The 14,244-nt window shown below is 27.0% G+C and overlaps 1 protein-coding gene across 1 annotated transcript in view; it reads right to left on the minus strand.

The window, feature by feature from the left end:
• Positions 1-995: 995 nt before the first annotated feature.
• The window catches only part of RhoGDI (rho GDP-dissociation inhibitor), a 30,909-nt gene continuing 17,660 nt past the window's right edge, over positions 996-14,244 (minus strand). Inside the window, exons 2-5 of the mRNA XM_075308233.1 lie at positions 11,230-11,490; positions 10,971-11,080; positions 10,791-10,905; positions 996-3,189 (exon numbers count right to left, since the gene is read on the minus strand). Of these exons, the coding sequence (XP_075164348.1) occupies positions 2,993-3,189; positions 10,791-10,905; positions 10,971-11,080; positions 11,230-11,416 (609 nt within the window). The 5' untranslated portion in view covers positions 11,417-11,490 and the 3' untranslated portion in view covers positions 996-2,992. The remainder of the gene's footprint in view (positions 3,190-10,790; positions 10,906-10,970; positions 11,081-11,229; positions 11,491-14,244) is intronic.

A 14,244-nucleotide genomic window follows, 5' to 3' on the forward strand; every position in this document is an offset into this window, starting at 1 on the left:
AAAATTTTGTCAAAATTTTATTTCTATAAAAAATTTTGTTAGAATTTTATTCCTATAGAAAACTTTGTCAAATTTTATTTCTATTGTAAATTTTGGCAAAATTTTATTTCTATACAAAATGTTGTCAAAATTTTAATTCTGTAGAGAATGTTATCAAAATTTTAAATCTTTTGAAAATTTTGTCAAAATGTTATTTCTATAGAAAATTTTGTTAAAATCTTATTTCTATAGAATTTTTTTGTTTTATGTTGTCAAAATTTTATTTCTATAGAAAATTTTGTCAAAATTTTATTTCTATAGAAAATTTTGTCAAAAATTTTATTTCTATAGAAAATTTTGTCAAAATTTTATTTCTATAGAAAATTTTGTCAAAATTTTATTTCTATAGAAAATTTTGTCAAAATTTTATTTCTATAGAAAACTTTGTCAAATTTTATTTCTATAGTAAATTTTGGTAAAATTTTATTTCTATAGAAAATGTTGTCAAAATTTTAAATCTTTTGAAAATGTTGTCAAAATGTTATTTCTATAGAAAATTTTATTAAAATCTTATTTCTATAGAAAATTTTGTTAAAATCTTATTTCTATAGAATTTTTTTGTTTTTTGTTGTCAAAATTTTATTTCGTCAAAATTTTATTTCTATAGAAAATTTGTCAAAATTTTATTTCTATAGAAAATTTTGTCAAAATTTTATTTCTATAGAAAATTTTGTCGAACTTAATTATATACGTATTTCATCGACCGTTTTTAGTTTAATATATACCACGTATGGACTACGTGGTATATATTACGGTATTAGGAAGTTTTAAGATACCTTGCCATCGCAAGTAATTCGATGACAGTCTTCAGTAGAAGTTTCTACGCAATCCACAGTGGAGGGTACATAAGCTTCGGCCTGGCCGAACTTACGGCCGTATATACTTGTTATAATTAATACCTTTATACTTCTCTTTATAACAACCACGAAAAATAAAAAATCGATCCATGACGATAGTTTTTGTGTGTTCGGTTTTTTACATACAACTTTATTTTGGTTAGGAATAGAAAAATAAAAGTATATTAATGTAATACATTTATTTATATAATAATAAAGAAAGGTAGAGCCAAGGAAACGACTAAAACAAACGTCTACACAGAATATTCTATATTTATACACTGAGAAACAAACCAACGAGACATGGAAGATACGAGATACATATAGAGGAGACGTACATAGTTTTTAATACAAGAATTAAATTTAAGAGAACAAAATGAAATAGTTTTTTAATAGAAAACAGTTACAAGGACCCTTCAAATTTAAAGAATGTTGTTTTTTATGCCAATACCTAAATGTTTTGCTTGTTTACGAAATTAATTTGGTTTTTTTGTTTTTTGTATAAAAAGTGCATTTCTTTTTCTCACCATAGAAAATTGATATCTCATCCTAGAAAAAAATTTTAAAATTTTTAATTTAAGATTTTGAACAAGCCAAGCAAGCAAATATCTTACCATAGCAAAAAATTGAGATTTGGAAGAGGCTAAAAATATTTTGAAAATAATTTGAAATAATTTGAAATAATTTGAAAATAGGGAAGATGTAAAAACCTATGATTTCTAACAGCAATGTTTAGTATTCTCTGTTCACCATGATAAAATCATATCTTCTCATACTAACCCTAGCTCTGCCACTATTTACAAATGTAAATATTTCATAATGTTGAGGAAATGTAGAAAAAATTGGTGCCAGTGTTTTTGAAAATATTAAAAATAATATTTAAATCTGTTTGGCTCATTAGTATTAATTAAAAAAAAAACAAATATGAGAATATATTATGGAATTGATCACCAACATTTCCATTTCGTATAGCAAAAAAAAAATAATATTACACCAAACTAAAAGTTTAAAATTTCGAGCAGACAAATGTATGTTGTTCTCACTGTATTTAGAAGTTTCTCAAAATAAACTTTAAATCTGAAGGATCCATTGGAAATAATTTGAATAAATATAGGGAAAGAGCTTTATGACAGGGATATTATGATAAAGAAATTATTACAAGATTTTATTAAAGAAAAAAAAAATTCATATAAATTTCTTCCTTTAAGATTCCCTTTAAATTTTTTTTTCAACTCTTAAACCCTGTTTTTGTTAGATATAACACACAATATAATGTTTTGAATGAAATAGAAAAATAAATACCATTTTACAAAATTTCACCAAAAATATAAAATACTTAAAGGCTCAAATGAAGATCTTTAGTTCTTTTTTTAAATACACATTGTAGAAATACTTTAGTAATAATAACAAAACTCATTCGTACAAATAATACATGGATCATTTTCACAAAATATATTATGGCATTTCTTAAAAATTTACAAATTATTTTTTTCTCATCTTGTTTTTTTTTTTTGGATTTTTTTTATCAAATAAAAATTCAGCACTTTATTCTCAATTCATAAAGGGTATTATTACATATATTTTTTTTTGCTTTTCTTTTGGGATTTTGGGTCCTAGGGATTTTTCAAAAATCTCAAAAACTTTCATTTTAGAATATTTCTCATGGGGAATTTTATTACGTTGTGTAAGGGATTTTTCAAAAATCTATAAGGGCATTTTCTTCTTTAGAATATATGTATATATTTCTATTAATTTTTATTTGGTACTTTTCTTTTTTATTATCATTTTATTAAGAGTTATTTGATACTCTTTTTACTAGTTTTCAAAATACATTTTTTAGATTTGTGAAAGTTTGAATATATGGATTTTTTTATTTATTTGTATTCTTTACACAACTTAACTCATTTGAGTTTTGATCTGGTTTTTTGATACATAAATATTTGCTTTTGATTTTTTTCTTGTTTTGTTTTACTTTAATATAACATTTTTGTGTTGCTTTTTGTAAAATTGTAATGCAGCCTATGTTGTTATTGTTGTTGTTTTTTGAGGTTTTTTCTTCTTCTCCTTTTTTCTTCCATATGGTGTTTTTGTTGTTTGTGAGTAAAAAAACAAACTCCTTACTCCCAATCCTTTTTTATTTCGAATGTCCATTCCCATTTTAGATGATTGTGTTTATCATCATCGGTGAAGAGGGAAGAAACAGAATAAGTACCACGAGCCATCATACCAGAGGGAGCTTCCTCATTGGGTGTAATATAACATTGAATTTCCTTTTTGGGAGGGTATGATCCAACCATATGTGTCATTTTATCAACTAAATAATAAAAAAAAACGAAATTTTACTGATAACGTACAGGCAAAACGATATATAGATAATTTTGATTATTAATATCTGATAAATTTGGGAAAGTTCCATAGAAGAGATGCTAAGACAACTATATAGTTTAATTTTTTATTTTTATATATAACCCGCCAGTATAATCGTTGTTCCAATTTGAGGTGGGTATTAAGATTAGTCGCTAAAACAAAAAAAGTGTAAAAGCAGCATAAAATTATACAATTTTTTTGGCAAATTTTATTTATAGGTTAGGTTAGGTGGCAGCCCGATGTGTCAGGCTCACTTAGACTATTCAGTCCATTGTGATACCACATTGGTGAATTTCTCTCTTATTTATTTATAACTTGTGGGGAATAATGATCCAAAGCAACAGTTGAAAAATGTTTTTTCTTTAAAAATTAATTATTAAAGAAAACTATCCTTGGAAAATGGCTATTATTGCGAGTTATTGCGCCATTTAGTGGCAATTTTTCCACTTTTCTATGCGATAATAAGTTTGTGCAAAATTCTAATCAAATGTATTGGCTTCCACGCGGTCTTTAAAAAGGTGAACAAAATATTGTTTATATTAGTGGTAAAATGTCAAGAATCGACTTTTCTATTAATCTGCTCCGCTAATAAAAGTTTAGTTAAGTTAAAAAAATTTAAAAAGTAGACAAAGGTCGAACAAGTTGTTTTTTCCAAGTATTAAAAAAGTCCTAATGTCAAAAAGTCGATTTTTTCAAATTTTTAAAAAGTTGAAAACTCGAAAATTCGATTTCCAAATTTTTAAAAGTTTAAAAACTCGAAAAGTCGTTGACCAAAGTTGACTTTTTATTTCGATTACAAAGAAAGGGGAATAATAGTAAACCGTGAATTGAAAACAAGTATATACGGCCGTAAGTTCGGCCAGTAAGTTCGGCCAGCTTATGCACCCTCCACCATGGATTGCGTGGTACCTTCGACTGAAAACTGTCATCCAAAATCGAATTACTTGGGTTGCGGTAACACTTGCCGATGGCAAGGTATCTTAAAACTTCCTAACACCGTCTTCTAAATTGTAAGTTAATCCATACGGGGTATATATTAAACTAAAGGCCGATTAAATACCTATATAATTAAGTTTAACAAAATTATTTATAGAAATAAAATTTCGACAACATTTTCTATAAAAGTAAAATTTCGACAACATTTTCTATAAAAGTAAAATTTGGACAACATTTTCTATAGAAATAAAATTTTGACAAAATTTTCTATAGAAATAAAATTTTGACAAAATTTTCTATAGAAATAAATTTCGACAACATTTTCTATAAAAGTAAAATTTGGACAAAATTTTCTATAGAAATTTTTGACAAAATTTTCTATAGAAATAAAATTTTGACAAAATTTTCTATAGAAATAAAATTTTGACAAAATTTTCTATAGAAATAAAATTTTGACAATATTTTCTATAGAAATAAAATTTTGACAAATTTTCTATAGAAATAAAATTTTGACAAAATTTTCTATAGAAATAAAATTTTGACAATATTTTCTATAGAAATAAAATTTTGACAAAATTTTCTATAGAAATAAAATTTTGACAAAATTTTCAATAGAACACAAATTTTGACAATATTTTCTATAGAAATAAAATTTTGGTAGATTATTTTTGGCTCGAGTGGCAACCATTATTATGAACCGATATGGACCAATTTTTGTGTGATTGGGGATCGGCTATATATAACTATAGACATATATGGACAAATTTTGGCATGGTTATTAGCGGCCATATATACTAACACCACGTTCCAAATTTCAACCGGATCGGATGAATTTTGCTCCTCCAAAAGGCTCCGGAGGACAAATCTGGGGATCGGTTTATATGGGGACTATATATAATTATGGACCGATGTGGACCAATTTTTGCGTGGTTGTGAGAGACCATATACAAACACCATGCATGTTTGTTAAAGACCATATACTAGTACTATGTACCAAATTTCAGCCAGATCGGATAAAATTTGCTTCTCTTAGAAGCTCCGCAAGCCAAATCTGGGGATCGTTTTATATGGGGGCTATATATAATTATGGCCCAATTTGGACCAATTTTTGCATGATTGTGAGAGACCATATACAAACACCATGTACCAAATTTCAACCGGATCGGATAAATTTTGCTCCTGCAAGAGTCTCCGCAAGCCAAATCTGAGCGTCGGTTTATATGGGGGGCTATAGGTAAAAGTGATCCGATATGGCCCATTTTCAATACCATCCAACCTACATCAATAACAACTACTTGTGCCAAGTTTCAAGTCAATAGCTTGTTTCGTTCGGAAGTTAGCGTGATTTCAACAGACGGACGGACATGCTTAGATCGACTCAGAATTTCACCACGACCCAGAATATATATACTTTATGGGGTCTTAGAGCAATATTTCGATGTGTTACAAACGGAATGACAAATTTAATATACCCCCCATCCTATGGTGGAGGGTATAAAAAACCATCATTTTCGATTTAATCATAAAAAGTAGAAAAAGGTCAAAAATTTCATTTTGTTTTTTCAAATATTGAAAAAATCAAAAGGTTGAAAAGTTGACGTTTAAATTTTTTTTAAAGTAGAAAAGTTTCGAAAATTTGACTTTTCCAAATTTTCAAAAAGCCAATAGTCGACTTTTTATTTCGATTACAATGAAAGGGGGGATGTTAGGTCGAAAGGTCGATTTTTCTAAATATGCAAAAGAAATCGAAATGTCAACTTTTCCAAATTCACAAAAGGTCGAATTGTCGACTTTTATTTCGATAACAATGAAAAGGGAATGTTAATAGCTCCTAAAATTACGACCTAAAAAATCGACAATTTTTCAGTTGAATCATAAGCTTAAAAGTTTTAAAAAGTAGAACAAGTTCGAAAATTCGATTTGTCCAATTATTGAAAAAGTCAAAAATTCAACTTTCTAAAATGTTCAAAAAGTTGAAAATTCGAATAGTCGACTTTTTATTTCGATTACAATGAAAGGGGGATGTTAGGTCGAAAGGTCGATTTTTCTAAATATTGAAGAAAAAAATCGAAATGGCAACTTTACCAAATTTTCAAAAAGTCGAATAGTCGACTGTTTATTTCGATTTCAAAAGGGAATGTCATACCTCCTTTTATGTGAAAATGTACCAAAAATTCTAAAATCGCGACATGAAAAAATCGACTTTTCAAAATTTCGAAAAAGGTGAAAATCCAAATTCAAATTAAAAAATCTAAAAATTAGCTTTTTAATTTTCTTTACGATTTCTAGAGTTCCACATTTTGCGCCAAAAGTCAATAATTTTTTAATTTTATTGTTTCGGTCCAAAAAAACATTTTTGTCTATAGTAGGAAACCTTGAAATACCACAAAAAGTATATGTAGATCATAATTGTAGACAGATAATACTTTTTGGAAAAATATTTCTGAATAACACTCTTTCAATAAACAGAATTGTGAGTTAATTTTGCGGCCTTCGCTAAATCATTATTTGTGAAAAAAATCCAAAGGGGACTAACATGAGCTCATATTGAATCGCCTTATATTCCTTAAGCTTACTCGAATTTTTTTTAATCTTACGGTACTTGGAATTTAATTCGTTTTCCAAAATGTGTTTACTTAAAAATTCAATTCAATCACATTAAATTAGACCAAAGTTTATAAATTAACCCCCATTTTCATGAAGCTTCGTTAGTGCAAGGTTAGCTAACCAACTTTAAAATTGTTCTGGGGATATATCTGTCATCCTGATAATAAACTCATATGCCATTGAGAAAACTGCCAAAAATATTCAGTTAAAGTTAGCCCGGTAAGGAGATATCTGCAATTTACTTTTTGTTAACTGGCAATTAAAGCCCAACGGAGCTGAATAAAAATGGTCGTAAATATTAGGACAATAAATATCGTTTTTGTTTTTTTGTTTCTGTAAACTCGAGTAGAACTTTATTTTATTTTCCAGATGTTTTTATTCATAATGATGGGGTTTTAAGATATTTACAGCTTTACTTTTTTCTATTAAATTAACATCTTTACTATGGAACATTTCTTGTATATACATTATATACATATTATGGTTTATTATTAAATAAATTATCATTATCACTTTCTTACCAACTAGATCTTGTTTTAGTATTTAGGTTAGTTAAGACACATATTTGCAAAAGAGGCGTACACACACACACAAAATATTTTGGAGGGCAAAATTTATTTGAAATTTCATAGATTCAATATAAGTTTTAAAATAAAGAATATAGAAAATAAGAAAAAGGACAAAGGACAAATCACATTTGGATTAATAAAATTGTAAAAATAATAGATTTTTTAAATTAATTATGATATTAGAATTGTAATCATCAAGGTTACTATTAATATATAGGCAATACTACAAAGACCACAAAATAAAGTTGAGATTAAAGAATTTGAAAACATTGTGGCGGAATGATTTTTTTTTTAATTCTGCAAATGTTTACAACGCTTAATGGACAAAGACAAACTAAATTACTTAATGAATTGTGGCAAAGGGAAAGTCTTGTTGTGAGTATAAAGAAAAATAGAAATAAGTAAAATAAGCACAAAGCAAACTCAAAAGGTTATTAGTGTACAGTGTTTTTGTTGGGAAGACATAAACTGAGGTCAGTTCCATAATCAATAAACTGAAAGTGCAACGAAATTGTAATTAAAAATTTTAGTATTTACATACTTGACCCCCTAAATGATCCATTTTTTGCCAGTTGATAAAATATTCAAGGTTTATGGAACAAATGCAAAGCAAGCGTAACAAGGAAAATCTATAAGGTAAAATCCAGTATATACTGTAAAGTCTCCTCTAGTGTTTTAACGCAGTTTGGTTTTTATTTGACCAATTTTGTTTTAACGAAGGTCTTGGGCTTTAGAGGGTTAATAAATGGTGCCAATACATGCTAACTTATACAAGTAGCCCATTATGATCAGTGTTGCCAGTATTTTTCTGGCTCTTATCCCCAAATTATGATGTTTTCGTCCCCTAAAATCCCCAATTTAAACTTATGGCGTTTTCTTTTCTTGTAAAAAATGCACACTTTTTTTGCATTTTGCCCGGAAAATTTACTCTTTAGGTTCTTTTCTAAAAAAAACAGGCAAAAGTGCGAAAAGACTTCGAATTCTGTTGTGAAAATAGCGCCACGCATAGAGGCAAATTACGGGCATTTTCAGCACTGCCAACAAATGAGAGTGCTGCGATTGCCCTGTTTCCTTCTTTGAATTCTTTTCTGCCCGCTGAAATGATAGCATTTTTTTTTAGGTTTCTGGTAACATTTTAAAAATGCACATTCTGTACAGACAAAATGAAGACAAAGCACTTCTTTCAGAAAAGAAAACACCATTAGTAAAATTAGGTGGTAGACACGTTGCCAAAGTTGGTATACATTTTTCTATAGAAAAGAAATTTTAATAAAAATAGAAATAAATTTTTTACAATATTTTCTATAGAAATAAAATTTTGCCAAAATCTTCTATATAAAAATTAAATTTTGATAAAAACTTTCTATAGAAATAAATTTTTGACAAAATTTTCTTTATAGATATAAAAGTTTGGCAAAATTTTATATATAGAAATAAAATTTTGACAAAATTTTCTATAGAAATAAAATTTTAACAAAATTTTGTGTAGAAATAAAATGTTGACACAATTTTCTAAAGAAAAACAAGTAAGTAAAGTCTAAAGTCGGGCGGAGCCGACTATATTATACCCTTCTACACAAACTCTAGAATTAAAATTTAAATCGGCTAACGCCCTGGGATGAAACACAATGATAGTAAACAATATGGGAAATATAAAGCGAGAGAAATTTTAATGAAATTGTACAAAAGAGATTTATGATTTTTCAGGCGATACATATGTATTCGAGATATAGGACAATTAGAGTAATATTTACAATTTTTGCTACTCAGCAGCGGCGATTTGGGAGCCTTATTTAAAACTCATCCGTTCTGTGGAAATTTTGGCATTGTAGTGTGTAGGATATGGCTAAGATATGGGGAAATCATCACAGAATTTTGTGTAAAGTGTGAGAATTTTGGCCATATTTGTATTCTCTGTGGAAATTATCCAGTCAATTGGAGGAAAATCCTATTGAAAATGGGTCTAAAATATGGAACAGTCTACCATACTTCCCCAACTCTGGTGTACGTATATATGGGAGCTATATACAATCTGAACCGATTTTGACTAAATTTGACATGCATAGTTAGAATAATAATTCTGCTATCTATGCGAAATTTCACGTAAATGGGAGTATAACCCTGGTCATATGAGTGGAAGGGAGATATATATATATATATATATGGGAGCAATATCTAAATCTGAACCGATTTCAACCAAATTTGCCACAAAAATTTGCCACAATTACCTACTAAACGGAAGGGGGACTAACGTACCCCTTGTGCAAAATTTGAAGCAAATCACGGAAAAGTCTGGCTTTGTGGCCATATAAGTTCAAATCGGACGAAAGATATATATGGGAGCTATATCTAAATTTGAACCGATTTCAATCAAATTTACCAAGCATTGGTAGAATGTCAATTCTACCCTCTGTGCAAAATTTCACGAAGATCGGTAGTAAACTTTGGCCTCTGTGGTCATATGAGTCTAAATCGGACGAAAGATATATATGGGAGCTATATCTAAATCTGAACCGATTTGGCTGATATTTTCCAAGATTTTCGAGATTCATAAAATATTTGGATGTACGGTATTTCAAGAAAATCCGTTGATAAACACGCTAACTATGACCAAATCGGGGATAAATATATTTGGCAGCTATATCTAAATCTGAACCGATTTTTTCCAAAATCAATAGGGATCGTCTTTGAGCCGAAACAGGACCCTATACCAAATTTTAGGACAATCGGACTAAAACTACGAGCTGTACTTTGCACACAAAAATACACCAACGGACAGACAGGCAGACGGACAGACAGACAGACAGACAGACGGACATCGCTAAATCGACTCAGAATTTAATTCTAAGACGATCGGTATACTAAACGATGGATCTCAGACTGTTCCTTCTTGGCGTTACATACAAATGCACAATCTTATTATACCCTGTACCACAGTAGTGGTGAAGGGTATAAAAATGTTGACAAAATTTTCTACAGAAATAAAATTTTGTTAAAAAAGATTAGCAAAATTATCTTGAAAAAATCTCCACAAAAATCCCCTAATTTATGGAAATTCCCCTATCAAAACCCCAAGTTCCCAACTCAGAAATTTCATCCCCATTCACGAAAAAATATCCCCAATTTGGGGGAAAATCCCCAATACTGGCAACACTGATTATGATGGTGCATTAAATAGAAATACTTATTATCAGGTCAATTGAAAACTTTCATGTCTGACAAATATACAAGATTTTAATCTTTAGGATATTGAAACGAACTAAAATGAGAAGGAAATTTAAACAAATCGCTTTTCCATGATTTCCATTTTATTTTTACAATTTCGTTACACTTTTTTATCCCTCTTAGTTTGTCACATTTTGAAAGCAAAAAAAATCTCTTACTTTATAAAGCCAAGCCAAATAAAAGTATGCCTGCATAGATTTGAAAAACTTACCAGGGACACCTAAACGATAAGTCTTTTGCACATACTTAAGGCCATGCACGATTTCTCTTTGAACAATAAAATCAATGCGAACTTTGTACTGAACACCTTCTTTAATAACAAAAACCTGCATAAGGAAAAAACCAAACTCCATTCTCAAATGTGTATTATAAAATTAATAGATATACGCACCTGTTTTTTCAGTTGACTTAAATCACCAGTTAAATCTAATTCCATATCAGGTCGACCTTCCGATACTAAGGCTAATTTTTTCACCAATACTTTGCGTTCATCATTGGGATCTGTTACAAGTAGAAAATAAATTAAGGATTGTTCACGCAAAAAAAAACAAATGCAATTAAGAATCAAGAAATCATATTTATTAGATCCTGCCACTCGATGGATCAATCCTGAAAAATTTTTATATCCCCTGCCACCATTAAATACTTACCAACAATGATTTTTTCTGCCTGTGCCTCTCCCAGTAATTGTTCTTTGTAGCGCCTTAAACTTTCATCTTCCTGATCAGCAGCCATGATTTCTTCAATAGTTTTTTCTGGTGGTGGCTGATAGTTGGAGTCATGAACATCCTCATCATGATGAATATCATGTCCATCAGTAGCGGTTTCGGCAGACATATTGATATTTATAAGTTATGATAAACGAACAATGATCTCCGAGGTGAATTAGTAAATCTAAATATAACAAGCAACTGAAAAATAAAATAAACTAAATTGTATAAAAAATATAAATAAAATTTTGAGAAAATTTTCTATAGAAATTAAAATTTTGAGAAAATTTTCTATAGAAATAAAATTTTGAGAACATTTTCTATAGAAAAAAATTTTGAAAAAATGTTCTTTAGAAATAAACTTTTTGACAAAATTTTTCAATAGAAATAAAATTTTGAGAAAATTTTCTATAGAAATAAAATTTTGAGAAAATTTTCTATAGAAACAAAATTTTGAGAAAATTTTCTATAGAAATAAAATTTTGACAAAATTTTCTATGGAAATAAAATTTTGACAAAATTTTCTATAGAAATAAAATTTTGACAAAATTTTCTATAGTAATAAAATGTTGACAAAATTTTCTATAGAAATAAAATTTTGAGAAAATTTTCTATAATATAAAATTTTGAGAAATTTTTCTATAGAAATAAAATGTTGACAAAATTTTCTATAGAAATGAAATTTTGACAAAATTTTCTATAGAAATAAAATTTTGACAAAATTTTCTATAGAAATAAAATTTTCACAAAATTTTCTATAGAAATAAAATTTTGACAAAATTTTCTATAGAAATAAAATTTTGACAATATTTTCTATAAAAATAAAAATTTGACAAAATTTTCTATAGAAATAAAATGTTTGACAAAATTTTTCTTTAGAAATAAAATTTTTACCAAATTTTCTATAGAAATAAAATTTTAACAATATAATTTCTATAGAAATAAAATTTTTGACAAAATTTTCTAAAGAAAAAAATTTTTGACAAAATTTTCTATAGAAATAAAATTTTGAAAAAATTCTCTATAGAAAAAAATTTTGACAAAATTTTCTATAGAAATAAAATTTTGAGAAAATTTTCTATAGAAATAAAATTTTGAGAAAAATTTCTATAGAAATAAAAGAAATAAAATTTTGACAAAATTTTCTATAGAAATAAAATTTTGACATTTTCTAGAAATAAAATTTTGACAATATTTTCTATAGAATAAATTTTTGACAAAATTTTATATAGAAATAAAATGTTTGGCAATATAGTTTTGATCAAATTTTCTATAGAAATAAAATGTTTAGAAAATTTTCTATAGAAATAAAATGTTGAGAAAATTTTCTATAGAAATACAATTTTGAAAAAAATTTCTATAAAAATAAAATTTTAACAAAATTTTCTATAGAAATAAAATATTTAGAAAATTATCTAAAGAAATAAAATGTTGACAAAATTTTATTTAGAAAAAAAAATTTTCTACAGAAATACAATTTTGATAAATTTTTAATATAAATAAAATTTTGACAAAATTTTTATATCGAAATAAAATTTTGACTAAATTTTTATATAGAAATAAAATTTTGACATTTCCTATAGAAATAAAGTTTTGAGAATAGAAAATAAAATTTTGAGAAAATTTTAATCCAGTTTCGCTTTTTTCTATACATTTTATTAAACAAATTTGTTTATATGTCAAAATGCATTAATTAGAGGTAGATCATATGGATGTAACACAACATTAGAAAATATTTCATCTATTGATTACTCTATTGTCAATTTGATGTATATTCTCATCTGTTGCCTTAAACAAAATCTTCGATAAGATTTTTTTTCTGATTTGTTACAACCTCAATATCTAAAAATGGTCAAAACCACAATTATTGTAGACGTACAAAATACATTAGACATAAATACAAACGTGTAGTACACTCATAATTTAAAAAATATACACTCTTTAACCACTGGCGTTTTGCTTTATTGTTTTGCAATCAAATATTATTATCAACGATTTTTTCCATTTTTATTTTAAATATAGTGTATGTGTACATTCGTAGAGAATGAAATAAATAGAATAAAAAATGTATTGAAAAAGACAATAACTCACTCATAGCCCAGGTTGATGATAAGAAAGGGAGTAATGCGTCACAACGCTTCAAATGTATACAGAATTCAAAAAATATCTGTATATTTACATATGCTGGTCAATGATAGTAGAATCGAATATAATCCATATAAAAGTATCTACTGCTAATTAAAGAGAATTACTATCAATTAGTAAATGGAATGCGGTGTATTTGTGTAGGCATGTATACCCTACACCAATAGGCAAGTTTAGTTTAGGGATACTAAAGTCGAAAATCGACAAACCGACTTTTTATCAACAAAAAATAATCGAAATAAACTTTTAATACCCTCCCCATTGGATGGGGATATAATATCCCTTGGATTGTAAATGTATAATATTTTAAATGTTTTTACAATTTTAGCTTGCGCCAAGAAGGAAAATTACCACTTCCAGAAAATTTTGACAAAATTTTATTTCTTTAGAAAATTTTGTCCAAATTTTATTTCTACAGAAAGTTTTGTCAACATTTTATTTCTATAAATTTTTTTTCAAAATTTTGTCACAATTTTATTTCTATAGAAAATTTTGTCAAATATTTTGTTTCTATAAAAATTTTGTCAAAATTTTATTTCTATAGAAAATTTTGTCAAAAATTTTGTTTCTATAAAAAATTTTGTCAACATTTTATTTCTATAGAAAATTAAGTCAAAATTGTATTTCTATAAAAAATTCTGTTAAAATTTTATTTCTACTAATAATTTTGTCAAAATTTTATTTCTATAGAAAATTTTGTCAAAATTTTATTTCTATGGAAAATTTTATCACAATTTTATTTCTATATAAAAATTTTATCAAAATTTTGTTTTTACAGAAAATTTTATCAAAATTTTATTCCAATAGAAA

Source organism: Haematobia irritans, chromosome 4 (genome assembly GCF_050003625.1).
Source record: "Haematobia irritans isolate KBUSLIRL chromosome 4, ASM5000362v1, whole genome shotgun sequence".
NCBI lineage: Eukaryota > Metazoa > Arthropoda > Insecta > Diptera > Muscidae > Haematobia > Haematobia irritans.